The following is a 25779-nucleotide window of genomic DNA, read 5'->3' as shown; positions in this document are numbered from 1 at the left end:
AATTGGACATGTGGAAAATGAAAGGGGCGTTCCTATTGTATAATGTAGAACATAAGAATATTTTACTACTCATAATTAAGTCCTTATTTAGAGTAGGTAAGGTTGTTACCTGGCCAGAGCCAGGTATCAAACGGGGGAGGGGTACATTGTGGACTAGGATAGGATGGGGCCTATTGGATAATAAACTAATAAAAAAAATATATATATAAAAAATTTAAAAAAAATCTAGCTAATAAATAGGCATAGAAGTTAAATATATAATCAGATAGAACAAATGACAAACTGTTTGTTAACCAAACCTGTATGTCCAAGATTTTATGCACTACAGGTGAATTACAGGTGAACTCACTCAATCCAGTCCCTGAGGCCTGTTGGGGGGACCATACCAAGGACTCCTGGTAACAGCTAGCTGAAGTAGCTACCCGGATTCATATCACACTGCGGGAGGGTAAGACACATTGACACTGTCGAACAAGCACAGTGTCCGAGAGGAGAACTGGAATTAACAGAATTCTGGGGGCCATCTCTCGGATGAAAATGTCCTTTTCCCCCGTCATTCCATCCCTGTGTTTGTTCATAGAAGTGAAGGTGTGTCTGGCTTCTTGCTGATGATGTTTTCTCTGGGAGAGGGTGGGGCTTTACAGGTTTGCTTGTGGTCCTGAGCTGTCTGATTAGGATACGATGGGGATGTTACCATCACAGTACTGCCAGAACCACCACCAGTTCCAACAGACCAGGTTCAGCCGGCCTCCTCCACCACTTCAAGACCAAGTCCCACACCACCACCTAAGCTCTCCAATCTGGTACAGGTAATAAATGTGAAAGACATCTCAGATAGTGACCAATCTGAAACTGGTTATGAGGGTGGGGAGAACATGTGGTTGGCCTATATGAGATACACTGCCAAAACACTTAATAGAAAGGACTGTGTCGTATGTGGACATGCCAGACCTATTCTGGCTGCTCACCCATTTGCCCTAAGTAATGGGGAAGGTTGGATGTGCATATTGGAAAGTTTAAGCCAAATTCAACCCTGTGTAAAACTCTGAGTCTTGTGTTCCCAGAAGTCCGTCCCCAGAAGACACCATGGGGGTTAAGGCATATGGGGGATATTACAGCTGTAACACTGGTACAGGTAGAGGTATGGACTATGGGAGGTTCCCTGCTGCTGCCTGCATCACTAATGTCACTATTAACTAGAGGTGTTGCTGATGTATGGTGGATGTGAGGACCTGCCAGGCGGTTGACCCCAATTTTGAAAGGAGATTGTCAGGGAACATGTGTTTTGGCCAGTCTGATAAACACCATTGCCTATTATTGAGGTTACAGCTGACCAACTTTTGGGAGCTGCACATGACAGAGGCTTGGGACCAACCCAGGAGACGGCAGAAACGTGACGCTCCTTGGTCCGAGGGTACAGATAACATCCACATCAACCTGTTGGGGTCCCAATAGGGGTCCCCCACAAATTCCACACATTAAACAGGAATGATGGCCTGTGGCATTTATTGCCCATTATTGGCCCAGCTATTGTTGATGCTAAACAGAATGCCTGGATCAATTATATCTAGTATAATCAACAATGATTTGTTGAACAATTGGATGCCACCTATCGAACCTCGTAGACAAAATAGACTAGCACTAGACATGATTCTGGCCAACCAGGGGGGTGTTTGTAAAATGTTTGGAGAGCAATGTTGCACGTTTGTCCCTAACAATACCAGTCTGGATGGGAGCATTTAAAAAGCTCTGAGTGGGTTGGAAAAGTTATCTGTGGAGATGAAGGGTCTTGCAGGTGTGGAGGAGAGTGGACTGTTCTCCTGGCTGGGTGGTTGGTTTGGTGAGTGCACTGTATCGATGGTTACTGGATTTCTGACCCTAATTGTATTTTGCTATGTTTTCTGTTGTGCTGCTTGCATTTTACCTTGTGCCAAGAAATCTATTGCAGATGCTGCTAAGGCCTCTGGCATGATGCCCCTGCTTGCAGCTAGTGGGGAGGATGCAGAGACCAATGAACAGAGGGGTTGACTGAGGGTGACCCATGGTTTGCTGTAAAAGAGGTTTATGAATAACACTGTTCTCCCTAAGAAGGTTATAAGTTCCTGGGTGGTAACGAGCCCACCTGGTATATGGAAAAGGGATGGAATTTTTATTGGTTGTGACACCTTACAGGTGTCAAACGGGGGAATCAAAAATAAAAATGTCAATCAAAAATGTTTAAGTAATAAAAATGTCTATGTTAATCAAAAATTGTTTATGTTGACACCTATAGGTGTCAAACGGGGGATTGTGGGGTTTTTATAAGGTTTTTGACATGCTTAACTAACTATTCTTATGCATTAAAGTTTGAATTGCTGACTCTTGTGAACCTGCATTTTCCATTTGTCTCTACTCTTACCAGTGCTCTGTCTAGCCATGAATATCAGCCTGAAATGTGTGTGTGTTAAAGAGAGCGCTGTACTGTATGAAATATGTGTGTGTATGCAACAAATGTATCAGTAGTGTGGGCGCTGTACTATGTGACCGGGACTGTGCCAATCTGAGAGAGACACAGGAGGGGGGTGAATCAGGAGACTGCTGACCAGACAATAACAGATAAACTATACACACGAAAAACATATGTGAATTTCTGAGTTATGCACTATAACCCAATACTATAACAAACGTGATTAGCAACTGTATTGTATGTGATTGAATACTATAACAAACGTGATTAGCAACTATATCATATGTGATTGAATATTGTATGTGATTGAATACTATAACAAATGTGATTTGATATTGACAAACTGTTTGAGCGCCTGGATGTCTGTGTGTGTGTGCTGGAAGTAACAGTTAGCTCAGATAAGAAGCTGGGAAGCTGTAGTTAGCCTTGAGCGAGAACAGAGGACAATGCATACAGGTGCAGATATCTCAGACAATGTTATAAAACTGTCTGACCTCAGTCTTTGGGGTGAAGGAGCGTAATCTACACAGCAACAGTATCGGGACATCATATGCGCTAAGGGGCCAGGACTGGCTTAAGGTGCCAACATCAACGATAGGCTGGGTGAGTCTAAAACACGCCCAGTCTCTATTCTGACAGGCCGGCTCGGAAGCGGGAACAATCTCTGTTACGAGTATAAAATATTATCTTTGTCAGAAACAAATCAGTTCTCTGTCTTATCCTGCGTGATGAAACATTGAACCCGTATATACGGAAATTGTATTTGCCATTTATTAACTTTTGAATTAAACAATTATTTTAACCAAGTTCAGGTGTTCCTATCTCAGTTGAACTTTCGCAACCCTAACAAATGGTGACCCCGACCGTGAACTGAGGGAACTACGCTGGACATTGAGGCATCCAGCCTTTGGCCTAGACTGTCGCCAGATGGGGTCCTCTCACAAAAAGCCCGGGTCTACTAAAAAACAGGTAAGCAGAGCCTATTGTTTCAAAACTGAAATTCTGCATATTGGACTTAACCAAATTTATTTTGTGAGAAAACCTAACTGGTGTAAGTTGCTAAATTTTGAACCATATGTTCACCACAACAAAGTAAGGATAAAACTAACTACGTATTATTTAATTACGTACTACTTGATGGCGAATGCATTTTCATTTGGCCAACAGAATAACAATGGAATGCTTGTAGGTGTATGACGTGATATTAAAAGCCTGTTTGTGTGTGTGTATGTATCTAAGCTAGGGTTGTTTTATTAAAAGTCTTATATATAAGACTTTAGGGAAGTGATTGAGGACAATGGCCACATAACCACCGTGAATGGCGGAATATTGGAAATAAGACAAGTTCTAATAATTGAACGGCAATATACCGGGTTCACGGATTTTTATGTATTTACATGGTATGTGGGATATAAGACAAATTGTCGATTAATAAGTCTAGGTGGACCCTCGACTAAAAGTGGACGGCAACATAGTCCAGGGGAAGGCAGAAGTATTGGATATAAGACAAGTCTAGGTGGACCCTCGACGGCAATACACTGTATAAGACAAGTCCCCTGTTACAAGTAAACGGCAAAGCGTTGGTGAAGAGAGGTTAGGTTATATGTGCAAATGATCTAACGGCAATGTTTTGGAGATAAGACAAGTTTACTGATTGAAAAAGACGTGTTGGATATAAGACAAGTCACACTGTATGTCTGTTGCTTTATGATTGTATCCCTCTGTATGTACTGTATCAGGCTTTTATGTGAAGGGGAGTAAGGACATATATACATAACGTAACCATATATACTTAAGTTGTACATTAACCACATACTATAATCTCACATTATTTGTCACGGACACTCTTGTCTAACTACGTAATAACAGATAAAAACAAAAATTATTAAACAAAAGATATAATAAGAAACAGGTATGTGTCAAATAGTTGGGGGTGGAGAGCTATGCAGAGAATGGACAGAAGATGGCAGTATTGCAGCACTCAACGGTCTCCCAGTCGAAGGGGAGCCTGTTTGAGTGCTGGTCACATAACAGAAAACTTAAAACCAATTCGGAGTAGAGAGAATACAGTTAATGACTTATTTAGGTTAAATTTTGGTACGTTTACACTTTGGAGTAGAGAAAGTTGAGAAGTTGATTTTACTTATACGATAGTTTTGATGCAAAACTCAGTTGGAGTAAGTAGATGTTTTGCCTAGAGGCATGAATAAGACAGTTAGTTTTGGTATTGGCTACTAATCAGTGTATGTTGCTGGAGACAGGATGATTTGTTTTGTAACGACGTAAAATAACGTCACTAGGGGGGATACACGATTACGTTACTCGAATGGATTTGGTCATTGTTCAGGTACACTATTTCCTTTACTTCATGCAGTATAGTTTTGATTAAGAGATGTTGATTGACGTTGTATATTCTATTCAAGATCCAACCTTTGTGATAAATTGGGTTTGGTTTATCGAATCCGTACTATTGCCTGTTGCAGTTAGTTAACAGTGAGAGAAAATGTGTGTTTGCGTTCACTTTTCAAAAGTGGCTAAAAGTTATTGGTTTTTGTTTAGGTAACACCAGGGATTTCGAACAAAAAGTAAACGTAGTCTAAACGTGATCTGTTTTCATTATGGTGAACAATGACCGGCCCGCAAACTGGTATGGCTGGCTGGGAATTTTTAAAGGGACAGTACACGTTTATCACAGTTGTGTGAATGAGTTACATGAAACATCGGGGAAATTTAAAACGAATGATTTGAGGGTATTATCATAATTATTAGTTTTTGTTTTTGTGGTAAACGTTTGGGTTAAGGGGTTTTCCATGTTCCCGAGAGACAAGATAATATTAGGAGTTTTACTTTCTGAGTTTTATTTAGACAAGCGATTTTTTAAGATAAAGGGTTCTTTTGATATGTCTAGACATGGGATGGAACACGAATGTAGGTGTAACCTTTTTGACCTATTTTCGTTGCATTTTCCTGTGATTTGATCACTCACAGGGAAATGTAGTGAGAGTAATGCAATTGTGGTCATTTGGGAATACTAGTTCTGAGGTAAATTGATTATAATAGAGTTTATAACTCTTGAACATAATTGTAGTTTGAACCACTGAGGAGTCAGGATTCTGTTTTTAAACATTGGTTATGAAGGTTTTGAATTGGCTATTATTGTTTTGGTATTACAACAGAAAAAATCCCATTTGTCATCGATAATAAATATGGGATGATATGATACATTGAGGTTTGAACAGGAGATATTTTAAGCCAATAGGGCAGGAAAGTAATAGGTTTCAGTTCTTAGAGGAGTGATCCTGGGGGGAGAGAGCTTATTTAAATAGTAAGGACTTTAGAGATTGACACTATAAGACATGTTGTTGTTATTTTTAAATCCATGATAAAGTCAAAAGTGAGACACTTAGTTAATATTTATTAGAAAAAGGCAGACAGATGGGTCTACCCCGCACTGTTGAGACCTTGAAGGTTTGAGAGCAGAGTGGGGAGGGGGGTACCATGAAATGAGCAAGGTAGGCTGTGAAATAAGATAGGAGAGAAGGGGTTTAACATATATAAGCAGCACAGATACATTTTAAAGTAGATAAGTCACTTGACAGAGAATTGGAAAAGTATAGATATGAATGGACGCCCAAGGTACAATTGGACATGTGGAAAATGAAAGGGGCGTTCCTATTGTATAATGTAGAACATAAGAATATTTTACTACTCATAATTAAGTCCTTATTTAGAGTAGGTAAGGTTGTTACCTGGCCAGAGCCAGGTATCAAACGGGGGAGGGGTACATTGTGGACTAGGATAGGATGGGGCCTATTGGATAATAAACTAATAAAAAAAAAATATATATAAAAAATTAAAAAAAAATCTAGCTAATAAATAGGCATAGAAGTTAAATATATAATCAGATAGAACAAATGACAAACTGTTTGTTAACCAAACCTGTATGTCCAAGATTTTATGCACTACAGGTGAATTACAGGTGAACTCACTCAATCCAGTCCCTGAGGCCTGTTGGGGGGACCATACCAAGGACTCCTGGTAACAGCTAGCTGAAGTAGCTACCCGGATTCATATCACACTGCGGGAGGGTAAGACACATTGACACTGTCGAACAAGCACAGTGTCCGAGAGGAGAACTGGAATTAACAGAATTCTGGGGGCCATCTCTCGGATGAAAATGTCCTTTTCCCCCGTCATTCCATCCCTGTGTTTGTTCATAGAAGTGAAGGTGTGTCTGGCTTCTTGCTGATGATGTTTTCTCTGGGAGAGGGTGGGGCTTTACAGGTTTGCTTGTGGTCCTGAGCTGTCTGATTAGGATACGATGGGGATGTTACCATCACAGTACTGCCAGAACCACCACCAGTTCCAACAGACCAGGTTCAGCCGGCCTCCTCCACCACTTCAAGACCAAGTCCCACACCACCACCTAAGCTCTCCAATCTGGTACAGGTAATAAATGTGAAAGACATCTCAGATAGTGACCAATCTGAAACTGGTTATGAGGGTGGGGAGAACATGTGGTTGGCCTATATGAGATACACTGCCAAAACACTTAATAGAAAGGACTGTGTCGTATGTGGACATGCCAGACCTATTCTGGCTGCTCACCCATTTGCCCTAAGTAATGGGGAAGGTTGGATGTGCATATTGGAAAGTTTAAGCCAAATTCAACCCTGTGTAAAACTCTGAGTCTTGTGTTCCCAGAAGTCCGTCCCCAGAAGACACCATGGGGGTTAAGGCATATGGGGGATATTACAGCTGTAACACTGGTACAGGTAGAGGTATGGACTATGGGAGGTTCCCTGCTGCTGCCTGCATCACTAATGTCACTATTAACTAGAGGTGTTGCTGATGTATGGTGGATGTGAGGACCTGCCAGGCGGTTGACCCCAATTTTGAAAGGAGATTGTCAGGGAACATGTGTTTTGGCCAGTCTGATAAACACCATTGCCTATTATTGAGGTTACAGCTGACCAACTTTTGGGAGCTGCACATGACAGAGGCTTGGGACCAACCCAGGAGACGGCAGAAACGTGACGCTCCTTGGTCCGAGGGTACAGATAACATCCACATCAACCTGTTGGGGTCCCAATAGGGGTCCCCCACAAATTCCACACATTAAACAGGAATGATGGCCTGTGGCATTTATTGCCCATTATTGGCCCAGCTATTGTTGATGCTAAACAGAATGCCTGGATCAATTATATCTAGTATAATCAACAATGATTTGTTGAACAATTGGATGCCACCTATCGAACCTCGTAGACAAAATAGACTAGCACTAGACATGATTCTGGCCAACCAGGGGGGTGTTTGTAAAATGTTTGGAGAGCAATGTTGCACGTTTGTCCCTAACAATACCAGTCTGGATGGGAGCATTTAAAAAGCTCTGAGTGGGTTGGAAAAGTTATCTGTGGAGATGAAGGGTCTTGCAGGTGTGGAGGAGAGTGGACTGTTCTCCTGGCTGGGTGGTTGGTTTGGTGAGTGCACTGTATCGATGGTTACTGGATTTCTGACCCTAATTGTATTTTGCTATGTTTTCTGTTGTGCTGCTTGCATTTTACCTTGTGCCAAGAAATCTATTGCAGATGCTGCTAAGGCCTCTGGCATGATGCCCCTGCTTGCAGCTAGTGGGGAGGATGCAGAGACCAATGAACAGAGGGGTTGACTGAGGGTGACCCATGGTTTGCTGTAAAAGAGGTTTATGAATAACACTGTTCTCCCTAAGAAGGTTATAAGTTCCTGGGTGGTAACGAGCCCACCTGGTATATGGAAAAGGGATGGAATTTTTATTGGTTGTGACACCTTACAGGTGTCAAACGGGGGAATCAAAAATAAAAATGTCAATCAAAAATGTTTAAGTAATAAAAATGTCTATGTTAATCAAAAATTGTTTATGTTGACACCTATAGGTGTCAAACGGGGGATTGTGGGGTTTTTATAAGGTTTTTGACATGCTTAACTAACTATTCTTATGCATTAAAGTTTGAATTGCTGACTCTTGTGAACCTGCATTTTCCATTTGTCTCTACTCTTACCAGTGCTCTGTCTAGCCATGAATATCAGCCTGAAATGTGTGTGTGTTAAAGAGAGCGCTGTACTGTATGAAATATGTGTGTGTATGCAACAAATGTATCAGTAGTGTGGGCGCTGTACTATGTGACCGGGACTGTGCCAATCTGAGAGAGACACAGGAGGGGGGTGAATCAGGAGACTGCTGACCAGACAATAACAGATAAACTATACACACGAAAAACATATGTGAATTTCTGAGTTATGCACTATAACCCAATACTATAACAAACGTGATTAGCAACTGTATTGTATGTGATTGAATACTATAACAAACGTGATTAGCAACTATATCATATGTGATTGAATATTGTATGTGATTGAATACTATAACAAATGTGATTTGATATTGACAAACTGTTTGAGCGCCTGGATGTCTGTGTGTGTGTGCTGGAAGTAACAGTTAGCTCAGATAAGAAGCTGGGAAGCTGTAGTTAGCCTTGAGCGAGAACAGAGGACAATGCATACAGGTGCAGATATCTCAGACAATGTTATAAAACTGTCTGACCTCAGTCTTTGGGGTGAAGGAGCGTAATCTACACAGCAACAGTATCGGGACATCATATGCGCTAAGGGGCCAGGACTGGCTTAAGGTGCCAACATCAACGATAGGCTGGGTGAGTCTAAAACACGCCCAGTCTCTATTCTGACAGGCCGGCTCGGAAGCGGGAACAATCTCTGTTACGAGTATAAAATATTATCTTTGTCAGAAACAAATCAGTTCTCTGTCTTATCCTGCGTGATGAAACATTGAACCCGTATATACGGAAATTGTATTTGCCATTTATTAACTTTTGAATTAAACAATTATTTTAACCAAGTTCAGGTGTTCCTATCTCAGTTGAACTTTCGCAACCCTAACAATATTGCACTCTACAGTCTGACCTATGGATTTGCACACATGAAATGGAGTATCAGCCTACTCAGTGACAGCCACAGAACAGAACTATGTGCAGTTTAAACAAATCAAATATTACGTCTTAGCTCTTATTACAGGACTTTGACTGTTTGAAATCACTGTTAGTCAGCATATTGTGTGCATTGAACATAATATTGCACTGTACAGCCTGACAAGATAATTAATTGTCATAAAATAGCTGTTCTTTTGTGCAGGACAATAATCATCCCTCTCTGTAGCATAGATGGCGCTGGCATTGTAGTCACACGTCTCCTGTCTACGCCCTCTATCGTTTATGGGATCTGTAGTTTAACAATCGAAAAATTGTATTCCAATTTGCCTTTCTGTGACCTTTGTAGAACTACCACTCCCTCAATGCATTGCTGTGGCTTCCACGGGACTTCAGTCTTAGTTGACGACGCATCCCCAACCGAGCTGGAGTAAGCGGTTTTCAGGTAGGTGCTAGAAAAACAAGAAACTACGTTCATATATTTATTTATTTAACATTGAATCTGCTAACAACTATATCCCTGTATCAACTCATCAGATGAACTTTTTGTGACAATTCGCTAACAAACCATCATCAAAGATTTGTATAACTACCTGTCCCATCACTGTACTAGCCGTTAGCTAATAGGGGTAGTTATCTAGCTAACATTACTGTAGTCAGGCATTTTATTTCACGTGGGGTCGAATTTTGGTTAAGGGTTAAGGGTAGGCTTACCTTTTAAATTGGGGTTCTCATATACAGTCATTGGTTTATCACGAGTTTACTAGAAAATTATCTGCACCTCCTAGCATACCCAGATCTCATTATTTGCATGTCAATTTTTGTCATTATCTTGATATGATAACTTTGTTGTTGCTGATTAGATGTGAATCATACTGCAAGTTCCCATATAAATATTGTTACTTTCTCTTTGAATGTTTGAGATTTAAAGTATGCCAATTATTTGTGTTATGTTGCAGGAAAGGACACAGGATTTCATAATGACAGGTTTGTATCTAAATATTTTGCAATTGAAGTCTTTATGTAAACAATTCAATTATGTTCTTAATGAAACATAACATGTACCTGCAACAAGTAATGCATGCGCATGAGAGATCATAAGTGACACATTTTTTTATTAAATTAGCCATGATATACTCTTAGTTCAATTATTGATTGTAGACATAAGGATCAATTAATAACACTGAACACTTTCACTATTGTGCATTACCATTTTGTTATATGTTCCTAAAAGTTCTAAAATGTCACCGTATTCAAGTTTTTAGTGAAATTTCTGCACTGACATCCCGTTCTCCCACATTGAATAATCTGTTTCCTGTTTTCAGAGCGGGTCAACAACTTTCCCCCACTGCCTCAGTTCCTGAGAATCAAGCCCTGCTTTTATCAGAATGTGGAGGAGGAGATCCCAGCCCCGCACCGACAGCTGGTACGCCGGGTCTACAACCTCTGGATGTGTGAGTTACACCAAAGACATTTGAGTTACATAGTCCTACTGTGGGAACTGGGCAGTAACTTCATTCCATGCTGAGAGAATGGCCGGGTTTGAGAGTATCAAACCCGCAATGTACACTACATGGCCTAAAGTATGTGGATACCTGCTCTTCGAACATCTCATTGCTAAATCATGGGCATTAATATGGAGTTGGTACCCCTTTTGCTGCTTTAACAGCCTCCACTCTTCTGGGAAGGCTTTCCACTAGATGTTGGAACATTGCTGTAGGGACTTGCTTCCATTCAGCCACAAGGCAATAGGAAGGTCAGGCATAGATGTTGGGCGATTAGGCCTGGCTCGCAGTCGGCGTTCCAATTCATCCCAAAGTTGTTAGATGGGGTTGAGGTCAAGGCTCTGTGCAGGCCAGTCAAGTTTTTTCACACCCCTCACATCAAAACTTTTCTGTATGGCTGTCAATTGTGCACAGGGGCATTGTCATGCTGAAACAGGAAAGGGCCTTCCCCAAACTGTTGCCACAAAGTTGAAAGCACAGAATCGTGTAGAATGTTATTGTATGCTGTAGCGTTAGGATTGAGCCCAAGACCATTATTCCTGACCACCAAACTTTACAGTTGGCACTTTCCATTGGGGCAGGTAACGTTCTCTTGCTGTCCGCCAAACCCAGATTCATCCGTCGGACTGCCAGATGGTGAAGTGTGATTCATCACTCCAGAGAACGTGTTTACACTTCTCCAGAGTCCAATGGCGACAAGCTTTACACCACTCCAGCCGAGGCTTGGCATTGTGCATGGTGATCTTAGGCTTGTGTGCGGCTGCTCGGCCATGGAAATCCATTTCATGAAGCTCCCACTAAAGTTATAGTGCTAAATTGTGACTGACTGATCTACAAATAATAATGAGTCGTTATTTATGACGACGGGTGATTTATAGATCATCAGTCAGTCGGCAGTTGCCAGCATTCAGTTTGATGCTCTCGATCGAGGCCAATTTTACATTTTTCTTCCTGTCTCTCATTCTGTAGTGTATTCAGTCACACTGTGTGTGAACGTGGTGTCATGCATAGCTTGGTGGGCAGGAGGGGGAAGTGGAGCCAATTTTGGCCTTTCCCTTCTCTGGCTTCTCCTCTTCAGTCCGTGCAGCTACACCTGCTGGTTTAGACCTCTCTACAAGGCCTTCCGGTAAGGTCCATTCAACAAACATTAAGCCGAACATCTATAATTTCGCACTCCAAATACCTTTTCTTGACTGACTCCATATCTCCCATTCTCTTTCCTAGGGCTGACAGTTCTTTCAACTTCATGGCCTTCTTCTTCATCTTCTTACTGCAGTGTGTTCTCGCTCTCATTCAGACTGTGGGCATCTCTGGTTGGGGTGCTTGGTGAGTAGAAATATTTCATCAGTCTGGAAGGCACTGTTTATGACTGGCTGCTATCTGAATGGCTTGTCACTTATTTCACCTCAAGAATATAGAAAAGTCTTCACAGCTTTGCAATAAAGATCACCTGTAGATTTGTATCAATCACCTTCATTTTACTCACTGCATTGGGTCATGCTATGATTGTTGAAAAACGAAAGTTTGTAATTCAGTATTCATGCCATTAACAAATACTAACCCCACTGCTCCACCACTGAGGAACCTCTAAAGTGGTTGGATCGCGACAGTGCTGTTTTTCAGCGACAACGTGGGTTCTGCTGTAGTCATGCTATTCTCAGCTCTGCTCTTCACTCTAGTGACTGTGTTAATGGGACTGATTCTCATCAGGGTGAGTCCAACAAACACACCTGAAAAATGCACAAGCACATGGAAACAAGAAAAATACTCAGCCATTTTGACAATGCACTCATTGTAGGCAGATAAAGAGAATAAACTAGCATGACTGGTTGGTTTGTCTGCTCTGTTCCCATCAGGTTCACAGGCTGTACCGTGGTGGAGGGGGCAGCTTTGAGCATGCACAGGAAGAGTGGACCACTGGTCTCTGGAAGAGCGCTCCCGTGAGAGAGGCCGGATTCAATGCTGTCACTGAAACTGGCCCAAGCCTTCCCCAATACCCTGCTGATGTGCCAAGCTACCCCGACAATGGCACCTGGTGATACCCTAAGTGGACTCTAGATGGAGACGGAGCACTTTCTCCATGGCAGGCAGGATGAACACTTGTCCAGCACACCATACTAGTACAATCTCACTTAACACTATGAAATGCAGAGCTGGAATTTTAAGAGAATCAGCAGTACTTTAAGATTGATAGAGGCCACTATTATACTGTTTATCTTTGAGGGAAAAGCATATAATCCTTATTGTTGAAAAGATTTGATGAATATTTAAAATATGATCCATTCCATTGCACCCGTTTACATTTAGTATGTTCCACAATATGAATCTGATACTTCTAAAATGATTTATGTACAGTAGCAACAATGAGACTAAGAAAATTGATACGTCAAAGGCTTGTGCCTTATCTTTAAAATATGAGACAAAAGAAGCAAGGTGATTCCAAAGTTGTCTTTGGATTCATTTTGGCAGCCATATTCAGTGATCAATTCTTGCCAATTCAAGTTAAGACTGTACTCCATGAAATCAACTTAGCTTTGATGTTACTGGACATGACTGAAGGATCAGGGTTCTCCTCTTGCAGCTGGAGATATGGGAGTTTATATAGTGCACAGTGTTAATTTATTTATCACTGCACCTCGTGTTTCTGGTTTATACCTTCTTGATCTGCTGTTGCCTTGTTTCTGAAAACTAAACAAGCCTTAATCGTACTTGCATGTAGAAAATGTTTTGCTTGACTGTCGCCTTAAGTACTGCTACATGTTTCAGTGTAACCTCCCCTCTCACTCATCCAGTGTGGTGCACTGAGCTATTTTTTTCTTGTTTACTTTTGGTGGTCAGTGCCCTGTTGTGGCAGCACTCTTAATGCTGCATCACAACTCGTTCCAGACTGGAGCCTTGTTTACAATAGGTCTGGGAGAGCGGCAGCCACTCAGAGTATACAACTTATATTTATTTCATATTCAAGTGTCCCTCTCCAGGGTAAACTGCCATGAGGTTTATGTAGATCGTTTCTTTTAGCTTGTCATACTGTAGTTAATATTGAGAATATATTCTTGAAAGTGCATCAAATGTGTTGCTGCAGTGACAAACTTTTAAAATATATTATTTCAGACCTGACTGGTGTTATTCAGCTTTTTCATCATTGACAATTATCATGTTTTAGTGTATAATTGTCCTTTCCAATAATATACAGTACAAAACTCCATACCCATACTGTATTAACCGCTTTCATATATGACAATGGCTGGCTGGGACAACACAGCCCACCATATCTGTCCATCATTGTGTAATAAAAAAACAAATTCCAGTGAAATAAGTGACATTACATCAGTTGCTAGAGTATCCAACACTTAAATATACCCCTTGATAAGAGACATCTCTCGTGGATATTATTGTTACATGGAGATGACAGCAGAATTCCCACTGGTCAGATTAACTAAATAATGTGTTGGAATCTAATGATAAATGAAAACAACTTCAACTTCTTGACTGGTGAAATCATGATACAATTCCTAATAGCAATGACCAAAATGAAAGCAGTGGTTTTGACAATATGAACTGTTGATTGAGTTTAATCTAGAACTAAGAGTTACGATAATGATAGCTGCCTTTAACTCAAAACATTGATCTCTAAATTACTTATTTTACATGAAATGTGAAGCAACACAATGTAATGACAAAGTGCTGCTGGTGAAAAAGAGAAAACATGTTGATATAATTCAGTTGGTTCTGAGAGACATTTTAAACAAGACCTAAGTCAAGAGTGTTCAATTATTTGTATTTGGTCCATGGCTGTTTTGATCTACTTAAAAAAGGTTTGGAGTAATCATTACTGGTCCGTAGAATGAAATGCTTAGAATATTTGTAGATCTTAACTATGTACAACAGAAATATTAGTATTATGGTCTTATTTACTTTAGATACCACATCCTAGTTATGAAGTAATTACATATCTTACATTAATACAAATAAATATATGTAATATACATGACAATACAAAATAATATTTAACAAAGGGATATACAATATTCGCCTTATGCAATGACTAAACAAAATAAATTCAATCTAGGGAGATGTAGTGGTGGGAAAATGTTAAGGTCAATTCCAAAACAAGTCCAGTGTACAGAGCTTGACATTGCGCTAGTGTCTTAAATCAGCTGCCTGGTGAGAGAGCGCAAACCCCAAAGTGGTGAACACTGAGGGTCAGATCTCTGACTCATCATCAATGTACCCCAAACCATCCACAGTGGAAATATTGCTTCCAGGTGAGAAGTGGTGTTCCCCATTCCCTTTGAAGGCTATGATAGCATTTTCATTATTGTTAGCACTGTGACTTGGTGTAGGTCCCAGCAGCTTGAACTCTGAAGTTATATTGTTTTGAATTTGCATGTAGTCATCCGACGGCCTTTTCACCTGGCCAGCGCCTGAGTTCTCTGAGAATCTGCTTCTAAAGCATCCTTTATATAGATTCCAAGCTATTAGACCAACCAGCATCAGAGAGAGGAGCGCCACCACCACCTGCAGGCCTACCACCCTGCCGTCTTCACACTGTGACTCAGGGGGGAGAAGGGGATCCAAAGCCTTTGGCTTCTCTGTTACCTCCAGGAGCTCTGGTAATGGGGTACTGTGACTATGGGGGGACTCTGTCATTGTCTCACTCTCCTCCTCTAGGTTAGTGTGGGGCAACAGTTGATACACTGCCATAGTTCTGGTGTACGGTTGGCTGTTCACCTGCTCAACAGACTCACAGGTGTACTGGCCGGTGTCGGCGGCAGAGGCATTGAGGATGATGATACCCCCATTGTAGATGTAGTACTTGGTATCAGAGAGCAGCAGTTGCCCTGAGAAGAGCCACTGTACCTGTGCCAGGTTGGAGTCAGGCTGGCACGGCAGCTTGATGTTGTTGCCAGGAACTAAGGTGTAGTTCTCTGGCTTCACTGTCTCTGCAATACACATACAAACAAAGTAGTAACTACAGTTGGACTGTACTCTGTCATTTGTTGATAGTGTGCTGGGCCCTGAACAATTAAATATTGAAATCCATTTACCTGAATTCGGACATTGTGAGATGTCACCATCTTTTAGACTTTGAATCATGTTCCTGAAAAAGAAAGACTATAAATATTGTATACTGAAATTCTAAATCACATTACTAGAAAGGTATGTGTGTGTTGGATCGTACGTGGGGACTGAGGCAAAGGGTGAGCTGGCCACAGCAGAGCAGAGGCCAGTGGAGAGGTCCCAGCCACAGTAAGGGTCTCTGGCTAAGACACAGTCCAGACACGACTCATAACGGCCACATTCACTCAGAGGCATCTGCACAGCTCCATACTCAGAGCCTGCATACAGCTGACCCTGGGGAAACAAGAACACAAACCAATAAATACCACATGAGTGTCAGCAGCTCAATGAGCCTACTTCACCCATGGATAGTAACAGCAATGACCGGGTGCCATTCTCATTGAATGCTCTATTGTAAGTGCTAAGGAAATAAATAGTAAATGAGTAACCATCTGTCTGCAGAAATGCCAGGAGACAACAAACTGACATTGATCTAGTTAAATCCTTATGTTGACATATGAACGACCATATGGATGTTGGTATGTTTTGTAAAATGTTGCAGCACCTTGATTGGGGGTTGAAACCAGAATTGCGAAGAAGTGCTTAGTAACAAATTTATTTGTCTAAAAGAGCTATTTAAAATCAAGTTTTAATTGATTGACTGGGTGATTGCTACCGTGCTGGAGAGGCGCAGGGTCCTGATAGCCTCTGGGGTCTGGTACAGTTGTATTTCTTCAATGATGAACATCTCTCCAGCGTAGTTCACTGCCTTCTGCACATAGCCGTTCTCTGTGGGGAGAGAAGGACGCCCATGTCATTGTCAGATCTATTCAAGTCAAATTTTATTTGTCACATGCGCCGAAGACAACAGGTGTAGTTACAGTGAAACACTTACTTACAAGCCCTTAACCAACAATACAGTTTAAGTAAAAAAATAAGAAATTAAAGTCACAAGTAATTAAAGAGCAGCAGTAAAACAACAATAGCAAGGCTATATACAGGGGGTACCGGTAGAGTCAATGTGCGGGGGCACCGGTTAGTCGAGGTAATATGAACATGTAGGTAGAGTTAGTGACTATGCATAGATAATAAACAGAATAGCAGCGGGGTTAGGGGGGGGGGGGGGCAATGCAAATAGTCTGGGTAGCCATTTGATTAGCTAGGAGTCAGAAGAACAAGTCTGTTTTGGGGATGTATGCATCTTGTTCAGTACCCGTGCCGATGAACATGACTGCGTATCTCTCCCCATCCAGAGCTAGCACGCTGTCCACCACCAGGCATGTGAACAGGTCTCCCCTTTTGACCAACAGCGGACGGCCGGTCAGCGGGTGCACGGCATCGTCCATGAGGGGTCGGTCCCTGATGAACTGCAGGGTCTTGTCTGGGAGGTCCAGGGAGTGCTCCATCCCAAGGGCCCGTGCTGCGTTGTTAATGCACTGAAAAAAAAGGATTGATGAGTGGTAATAATACATTTATTACTGAGTTAGTAGCTGAACTGTAAAAAAAGTAGATACTTTCCTTTTGTGGCCCTAAACCATTTCGATCTTCACAATTGTATTAAAATGGGACATACAGCTCCAGGTCTTGGGGTGGGCACCTCTCCACTGTACATGACCCACTTCACATGGGAAGTCTCCACAGTCACTGGCGTCTTAAACTTCCCTTTATCAAACACGTCTCTGATGGCCGACACACTGTACGCACACACTGCAGACATGTCGGACGAGCTCCTAGTGCAAACAGTCAGAAAAACATGTTTGATGTTTTCAAACCTCAAGTATATCATGGTTAGGGCCCTATGTTTTTCCTGAACACGTGGGAAATACCCTAGGCCCTAGTTATAGTTAGCCCGCCTGGGGTTTTTCCTGGTCAGGAAAACCGCCTGGCCCTATTATTATGGTAAACATGTGCTTAAGGCAACCGAGTCAGAATATCGTGCAGATTAGAAACAGTCCACTTCCCACTGAAACAATGTTGTCAACTCTAAAACCACTGGATTCTACAGATTACTCACGACTGGGGAGTGAACACTGCGTAGAAAACACTTCTGCGCCAGTCATCGTTTTTGAGCAGGAAGACATCCTGTACAATAGATGGCAGGCTGGGCTCTGGCAGAGAGCAGTCCAGACGAGCCTTCAGGAACGACGTCCACCTCCTCTGGAGTGTCCGCTGCCCACCCATATCCCCCTACACACAGTGTGAGAGACAACATTGGTTCTAGTCAAACAAGTGAATACTTCTGGAGAGGACACATGCACACATTATACCCCTGCACTGTTTAAACAGGGTACACATACTGTCCTTTATATTTAAAACACCATGTATGAGCCAATGAAACTTCTTGCAGCTGAAACTATTTGGAGCAAGTTGCTATACCTTGCAGACACGAGCAACTCTTGACACGGTGAGCTTGTTGTAGAAGTCATACTCCATGGCGTTCTCACTGAAGAACAGGTAGACCTTATCATCATCCCCCTCTGGGTTGTTATTGCTCTCGGGGACAAGGTCCATGTATACAAAGTTGGGCTCTGAAATCATAAACCATAATGAGCACTTATTACGCTACCTGTCAGGACCTGTTTAACAGCAGCAGTTGAAGTTCAGTTTCATAATTAAAAACACGGAGACCTATAGGATCTAGGCTGTTACTCAAGGCACAAGATGTAAAATGCTATGGATACATTTAGCCATTTTAACTTCATATTCAAGTGTTGGTAGATATATACTATTCACGTGTGCACCATAAGGCATGGTGTATAGTAGTATACAAGTTTATAACATAAGTATGAACAGAGAGGGAGAGCTGACCGTTGAGCCAGGAGCTCTTGAACTCAGTGCGAAGCGTAGAGGAGGAGCTGCGGAGAAACACAGGCTCAGAGCCCAGGAAGTTGATGGAGGTAGCAGAGTAGAGGTCATTCCCTGGCAGACCAGAGACATGACAAGAATCACAAGAGGAAAATTGATCTTCTAGCAAAGTAAATAATATTGTAAATATTAGTCAAACAAAACTAATTTGGAAAATTACATGTGCAATCTCCTTCATTGTGCCACTGGTAACTCAAGCTACTAGCAACACATTCAGCCAAAAAGCAAAAAAATATATATTAAAAAACTGTTCAATTCACAAAGACCCAACCCCCTCACTTTACAAACAAGTCCCGCGGCAGCACTTTAAACTGAAAATGAACACTAGATATTGCACATTTGATAGCACTACCTCACTTTGCAGTTGATAAACTTTGAACTTCACAGGGTGCACTGTTCTGTCCTTGTGTGAGAGCAGATAACTAGAGACAGTCACAGTACATACCGACCATGATGGAGGAGTATTTCTGGAAGGGATCAAAGGGGCATTTCCCTTTTCCCTCCTCCTGCGCGTCTTCTAGTCTCAGCTGTCCTTCAAAGTACGTCTGTCAGAGTCACAAACAAAGAAACTATTTAGATGTATTCATTCACAGTTTCAGTGAGGTAGGAATATACTTTATACTAAACTCCAAAGGGCAAAATGAGTTACACTCAGCCACTAACAGTAGAGATAGAGGGCAGGTGTCTGTAGTATGCATACATTTCACTCACAGTAAATAATCAGTGTGACAACTGCCTGCCTACAGCAGTTTCAAACAACAGAGCTATTCTTACACCGAGATGTCCTGTTCAGGCAAAGCTATAACTATGCAATAAGGCACAAAGGGTTGTTTTATATGGCAAGGCTAAAGGCTGTTCTTACAACGCAACACAGAGTGCCTGGTCACAGCCCTTAGCCGTGGTATATTGGCCATATTCCACAAACCTCCAAGGTGCCTTATTGCTATTATAAACTGGTTACCAATGTAATTAGGTCAGTAAAAATACATGTTGTCATTCCCATGATATACCACAGCTGTCAGCCAATCAGCACTCAGGGCTGGAACCACCCAGTTTATAATTAAGCAATAAGCCCTGAGGTGGTGTGGTATATTGCCAATATTTAGATTTTATTTAACCTTTATTTCACTAGGCAAGTCAGTTAAGAACAAATTCTTATTTACCAGGGAACAGTGGGTTAACATCCTTGTTCAGGGGCAAGACAACAAATATATACCTTGCCAGCTCGGGGATTCGGTCTAGCAACCTTTCGATTACTGCCACAACACTAACCACTAGACTAACTGCCGCCCCACACTATACCACGCTAAGGGCTGTTCTTAGGCACGACGCAACACCGTGGTGTATATTGGCCATATACCACAAACACCCAAGGTGCCTTATTGCTATTATAAACTGGTTACCAACGTAATTAGAGCAGTAAAAATAAATGTCTTACCCGTGGTATACTGTCTATTATAAACTGGGTGGTTCCAGCCCTGAATGCTGATTGGCTGACATCTGTGGTATATCAGACCGTATACCATGTGTATGACAAAACATTTATTTTTACTGCTGTTCACGTTGCATTGTGTATAAGAACAGCAATTGGCCATATACCACAAACCCCCAAGGTGCCTTATTGCTTAAATATACCACGGCTGTCAGCCAATCAGCATTCAGGGCTCGAACCACCCAGTTTATAATTACCATGTAATCACAGGTGGGGCTGAAAGCATTTGTCCCGCACACATACATTGTGCTGTCATCCACTTTATGCAGGGTCCGGATGTAGTTACGGCATTCGATCTGCAACAGGACAGGGATGAGAAATGTCAAGGTTGGTATAGTAATGTACAGATTTCAATGTATGTACAGTTGAAGTCGGAAGTTTACATTCACTTAGGTTGGAGTCATTAAAACTTGTTTTTCAACCACTCCACAGATTTCTTGTTAACTATAGTTTTGGCAAGTTGGTTAGGACATCTACTTTGTGCATGACGAAAGTCATTTTCCCAACAATTGTTTACAGACAGATTATTTAACTTATAATTCACTGGATCACGATTCCAGTGTGTAACAAGTTTACATACACTAAGGTGACTGACTAAACAGCTTGGAAAATTCTAGAACATTATGTCATGGTTTTAGAAGCTTCTGATAGGCTAATTGACATAATTTGAGTCAATTGGAGGTGTACCTGTGGATGTATTTCAAGGCCTACCTTCAAACTCAGTGCCTCTTTGCTTGACATCATGGGAAAATCTAAAGAAATTAGCCATGACCTCAGAAAAAAAAAATGGTAGACCGCCACAAGTCTGGTTCATCCTTGGGATCAATTTCCAAACGCCTGAAGGTACCACGTTCATCTGTACAAACAATAGTACGCAAGTATGAACACCATGAGACCACGCAGCCGTCATACCGCTCAGGAAGGAGACGCGTTCTGTCTCCTAGAGATGAACGTACTTTGGTGCGAAAAGTATAAATCAATCCCAGAACAGCAGCAAAGGATCTTGTGAAGATGCTGGAGGAAACAGGTATAAAAGTATCTATATCCAAAGTAAAACTAGTCCTATAGACATAACCTGAAAGGCCACTCAGCAAGGAAGAAGCCATTGCTCCAAAACAGCCATAAAAAAATACAGACTACGGTTTGCAACTGCACATGGGGGACAGATCGTACTTTTTGGAGAAATGTCCTCTGGTCTGATGAAACAAAAATAGAACTGTTTGGCCATAATGTCCATCATTATGTTTTGAGGATAAAGGGTGAGGCTAGCAAGCCAAAGAACACCATCCCAACCATGAAGCACGGGGGTGGCAGGATCCTGTTGTGGGGGTGCTTTGCTGCAGGTGGGACTGGTGCACTTCACAAAATAGATGGCATCATGAGGAACAAAAGGTATATGGATATGTTGAAGCGACATCAAGACATCAGTCAGGAAGTTCAAGCTTGGTCACAAATTGGTCTTCCAAATGGACAATGACCCCAAGCATACTTCCATAGTTGTGGCAAAATGGCTTAAGGACAACAAAGTCAAGATATTGGAGTGGCCATCACAAAGCCCTGACCTCAATCCTATAGAAAATGTGTGGGCAGAACTGAAAAAGCGTGTGCGAGCAAGGAGGCCTACAAACCTGACTCAGTTACACCAGCTCTGTCAGGAGAAATGGGCCAAAATTCAGCCAACTTATTGTGGGAAGCTTGTGGAAGGCTACCTGAAACGTTTGACCTAAGTTAAACAATTTAAAGGCAATGCTACCAAATACTAATTGAGTGTATGTAAACTTCTGACCCCCTGGGAATGTGATGAAAGAAATAAAAGCTGAAATAAATAGTTCTCTACTATTATTCTGACATTTCACATTCTCAAAATAAAGTGGTGATCCTAACTGACCTAAGACAGGGAATTTTTACTAGGATTAAATGTCAGGAATTGTGAAACACTGTAGCCAAATACGTTTAAACTCAGTTTATGTAAACTTCCGACTTCAACTGTATGCATCTGGTTGTTTGTTTTGTCTTCATAAACAACTGGCAGCATACCACTTCACAGCTGTCTGTGGGGAGAATTGTTTCGTGATTGATGGAGCCACTTACTTCAGCGTGTTTCCCTTTGTATGTGCACTCCCTCTGTTTCTCCTCAGTGACCCGCCAATACACCTGACACAACAGAGATCTGCACATCAAAGTATGTACTGGATAATGGTTTTATGGTTCCAAGGCATTAGTATTAGGTCACCACAAAGAAGGTACAGCAGACCTTTTTATTGCAGTCCATTTGTGATGTATTCAAATCATGTAGGCAAATAATACAGGATAACTGATAAGTAAACACGATAACTGAATAGCCGTAATAAACAGAGGTCCCTACTCCAGACTTCTTGATGGAGATATCATTGATGTCCAGGGCATAGACAGCCTCTCGAGCCCCGAGCAGCAGCAGGCCCAGATCCTCTCGAACCAACATAGTGGAGTAGTTCCAAATCCCTTCCTCTCGGAACAGTTTCAGATTGTCTAAAACATGAAAGCATTAGACAACTCAATGAAAACTAAGTATCAAACTGTGTGTGTGTGTGTGTGTGTGTGTGTGTGTGTGTGTGTGTGTGTGTGTGAGATCTCATATATATAACATGTCTGTTTTGCTTCATTTATAACTAGTGTATATGTATGTATGTATGTATGTATGTATGTATGTATGTATGTATGTATATATATATATATATATATATATATATACATACACATATATATGTATGTATATATACATACATACATACATACATACATACATACATACATACATATATATATATACATATACACTAGTTATAAATGAATTTAGCTAACTTTTTAGTATTTGAGAAACAGATGCAGTTTACTGCACCATTATGTGAAAACAGGAGAGAGGAGACAGTGGGGCTTACCCTGGCAGAGGACACTCTTCCGTGGGATACAACTGTGAGTGTTGTATTCACCGAGACACACAGGAAGGAACAATCCACAGAAAACACCCAGGGAAGAGAGAGGAGACATGGCTTGGTGCCCAGGTGGGAGGGGATGTGTGGGAGTGCTGCTTAGTCCTGCTCACACCATAACGCACTGTCGATCAAGGACAGCAGTTCATGTCTCTATAGAGACTCCAGTCTTAGTATTCCGATGTTCAATGACTATGTTGGTGTCAGCCTCCAACATAAACGCTGCTACCTCTTCTGTAGCTCAGTATAGAATCCATGCTGTCCCAGCCAGGTACTGCCAGCTCAGCCTTCCCGATACTGGGGATCTTTATGTTGGTCCAGAAGCTCTCATCTAGGGAGAACATAATACATGAGTGAGTGAGACAGAATGCTTCATGACCTCTGAAGACAATAAAATAGATAATTCTGATTTTATGATCAAACTAACTGAAAGGGAAAAACAACTGCCTGTATGAAATTCATATGAAGAAGTCCCAACCTCCCTTACTCTCCCTTCCTGTCTGTCCGTCCCCACTGATAAGGACCTGGGTGTGTGCTGCTTCCTTTTGATTAGCAGGATACAAGAAGCTGGGAATATGCTCAAGTTGGGGCATGCATGCAGATCACAATGATAATCTAATAGAACACCGAGTTCCCTGTAATTCACTAGTTTTAATTATCTAGCTCCTTCTGCTGCTATGACTAGAGCACTGAGTTTCTCCAAACCATAAGACCTGACTAGGACAAACACAGGGCCCCATTAGACTAAAATAGGGCCTGTACAGTTTTGCCCAGCCAGGTCACACGCACAAGAAAAACCCAAGGCCCCACCTGACGGTTTCTTTCTTTCAAAGTTCAAAACACAGAAATACTGTTGAGAGGACTCAAAAGAAAAGCCCATAAGATTGTTTAAAAAGTTAGCTTTCCCTCAGCTCCTTACCTGCTGAAAGAGTCTGATAATAGCCAGGCACACTCAAAAAGTTGGGCAGACTAGGTGAGCACTACTCCACACCTTTTGTGAAAGCACCCCTTGAAACTGACATGCTGGTTCCTTGTTGTTACTTAAAAACACAGAAACGAGCTGGTGCATGCAAGGGAGTGCTCAACTGTTGCAGAGCAGGTATGTCACACAGTTTACGCCTCAAGCCCGGGGAAGGGGGGCTATAGTTAAGCACTACAGTTGGTTAGAATGACTACAAGTTATTCACTGTGTTTGACAGATATTTCCAAGCAGTGAAGACAAGTAGGTATGCTAAGATTAATAGTACAGAACACTGTAGTTGCCCGTTTTACCATGTATTCATGTGATGGTGAGAGGGTGAAACAAAGATATAGTCTAAAACAACAGTCTAACAATCACAACAATGTAGCCTATTTCTTAATTAAGGCACACTCCTAACTATTCTATAATAATAATAGATACTTGGTTTGTTATTTCAGGGTGGAAAATATATTAACTTACACATAGGTCCAAAGAACGACCACCTGGAAAAAATGTCCTGGAATCACTGCAATGCCCTGAGATGTTTGCAATGATTTAAAATCCCCACTCCAGAACAGAAAAAGGAACACAACACACCAGCTACCCCCACCACACATTGAGTGTCAATACAAAACACATGTTGTCAAATGATGTCACTGGCCCTCAAGTGAAGTTTCACTATTCACAGTCTTTAGATTCATAAAGCTTTTTATGACACCTAAGCCACACCCATTCACATAATCACCCTCACCTTTAGGTGCGCTTTCAAAGGGAGCATGAAGTATGTGAGAAACACAATGGTGTGAAATCCGATGGTGTTATTTTATAAAGTGATGAAGCAATGCAAATTTTCCCAGTACAGCCAGCAAAACTAGCTTGAAGATCTATACAACAAACAAACGAGAACTACACAAAGGCCAAGTTATATAATCTGTACAATTGAACAAACCTAATTTTGAATACAGTCACTGATCTCATCATGCATGAAAGAGTCAAAGCAATCTACAGCTCCATAATTGATGCAATTCACCTACATAAATAGCATGTTTTGAGAGTAGGCTACAGGACCTAATACTAACTTTGTCTACCAGCCACTGTGGCAGGTAGAATTTATTTTATTTTATCTACCAGCCACTCAGATTTTTAACCAGCCAAAATATTTTTCCCCCGCATTAATTACACACAAAAAAGATTTTAAAAAAGATGAACATGCTTAGTAATGTTTTTAAAACAAGGACTGTATTACTAGTAAGAAGTAATATGGTATATTGCTCAATTTAATTAAATACTTTGTGATAAGTATTTTTTTCTAAAATATCACATTTGATCAGACAAACTCTCCGCTGCCCCTTTAAGGTTACCGCGGTAACAGGGCCACTCACGTAATCACATGTGCCTGTTAGAATCTGACTAGGGTAACAGAGGCTGACCACCCGGGTTGCCATGTCCGAGCATTTCTCGCAAATTGGGCAATTTTGATAACGATGTCAGGGTGAAAAT

At 41.5% G+C, this 25779-nt stretch overlaps 2 protein-coding genes across 6 annotated transcripts in view; one reads left to right on the top strand and one right to left on the bottom strand.

Moving 5' to 3' along the window:
* Positions 1-9790: 9790 nt before the first annotated feature.
* LOC129855127 (secretory carrier-associated membrane protein 4-like) lies at positions 9791-14048 on the top strand. Of its 2 annotated transcripts, none has more exons than XM_055922474.1 (7): positions 9791-9871; positions 10386-10413; positions 10752-10880; positions 11901-12057; positions 12156-12257; positions 12525-12642; positions 12788-14048. In XM_055922474.1, exons 2-7 carry the CDS (start codon positions 10407-10409, stop codon positions 12968-12970), a joined length of 696 nt encoding a protein of 231 aa, XP_055778449.1. In that variant the 5' UTR covers positions 9791-9871; positions 10386-10406; the 3' UTR covers positions 12971-14048. The 2 variants fall into 2 exon arrangements, with proteins under 2 accessions (XP_055778449.1, XP_055778450.1); XM_055922475.1 differs by having other exon boundaries at positions 12542-12642; positions 12788-12912.
* An 84-nt stretch (positions 14049-14132) lies between these two features.
* The window catches only part of LOC129855126 (semaphorin-4E-like), a 65772-nt gene continuing 54125 nt past the window's right edge, over positions 14133-25779 (bottom strand). For 2 of the 4 annotated variants that reach the window (XM_055922470.1, XM_055922471.1), the window contains exons 2-15: positions 23268-23649; positions 22715-22857; positions 22441-22503; positions 20547-20645; positions 19303-19402; positions 18801-18911; positions 18369-18520; positions 18007-18179; positions 17566-17722; positions 17206-17428; positions 16669-16781; positions 16114-16286; positions 15980-16032; positions 14133-15874 (exon numbers count right to left, since the gene is read on the bottom strand). In XM_055922470.1, coding sequence (XP_055778445.1) covers positions 15135-15874; positions 15980-16032; positions 16114-16286; positions 16669-16781; positions 17206-17428; positions 17566-17722; positions 18007-18179; positions 18369-18520; positions 18801-18911; positions 19303-19402; positions 20547-20645; positions 22441-22503; positions 22715-22857; positions 23268-23376 — 2409 coding nt within the window. In that variant the 5' untranslated portion in view covers positions 23377-23649 and the 3' untranslated portion in view covers positions 14133-15134. Of the gene's footprint in view, positions 15875-15979; positions 16033-16113; positions 16287-16668; positions 16782-17205; positions 17429-17565; positions 17723-18006; positions 18180-18368; positions 18521-18800; positions 18912-19302; positions 19403-20546; positions 20646-22440; positions 22504-22714; positions 22858-23267; positions 23650-24237; positions 24257-24759; positions 24872-25779 lie in introns of those variants that run through there. The other 2 variants (XM_055922472.1, XM_055922473.1) reach the window with 2 other exon arrangements.

The sequence above is a fragment of the Salvelinus fontinalis genome, chromosome 5, assembly GCF_029448725.1.
Source record: "Salvelinus fontinalis isolate EN_2023a chromosome 5, ASM2944872v1, whole genome shotgun sequence".
Taxonomy (NCBI): domain Eukaryota; kingdom Metazoa; phylum Chordata; class Actinopteri; order Salmoniformes; family Salmonidae; genus Salvelinus; species Salvelinus fontinalis.
This window is presented reverse-complemented; position numbering and strand designations above follow the sequence as displayed.

Coding starts and splice junctions, on each gene's coding strand:
- LOC129855127 (XM_055922474.1), top strand. Junction 10,881..11,900: donor GGTCTACAACCTCTGGATGT/GTGAGTTACACC, acceptor CTCATTCTGTAG/TGTATTCAGTCACACTGTGT. Junction 12,643..12,787: donor TGGGACTGATTCTCATCAGG/GTGAGTCCAACA, acceptor TGTTCCCATCAG/GTTCACAGGCTGTACCGTGG.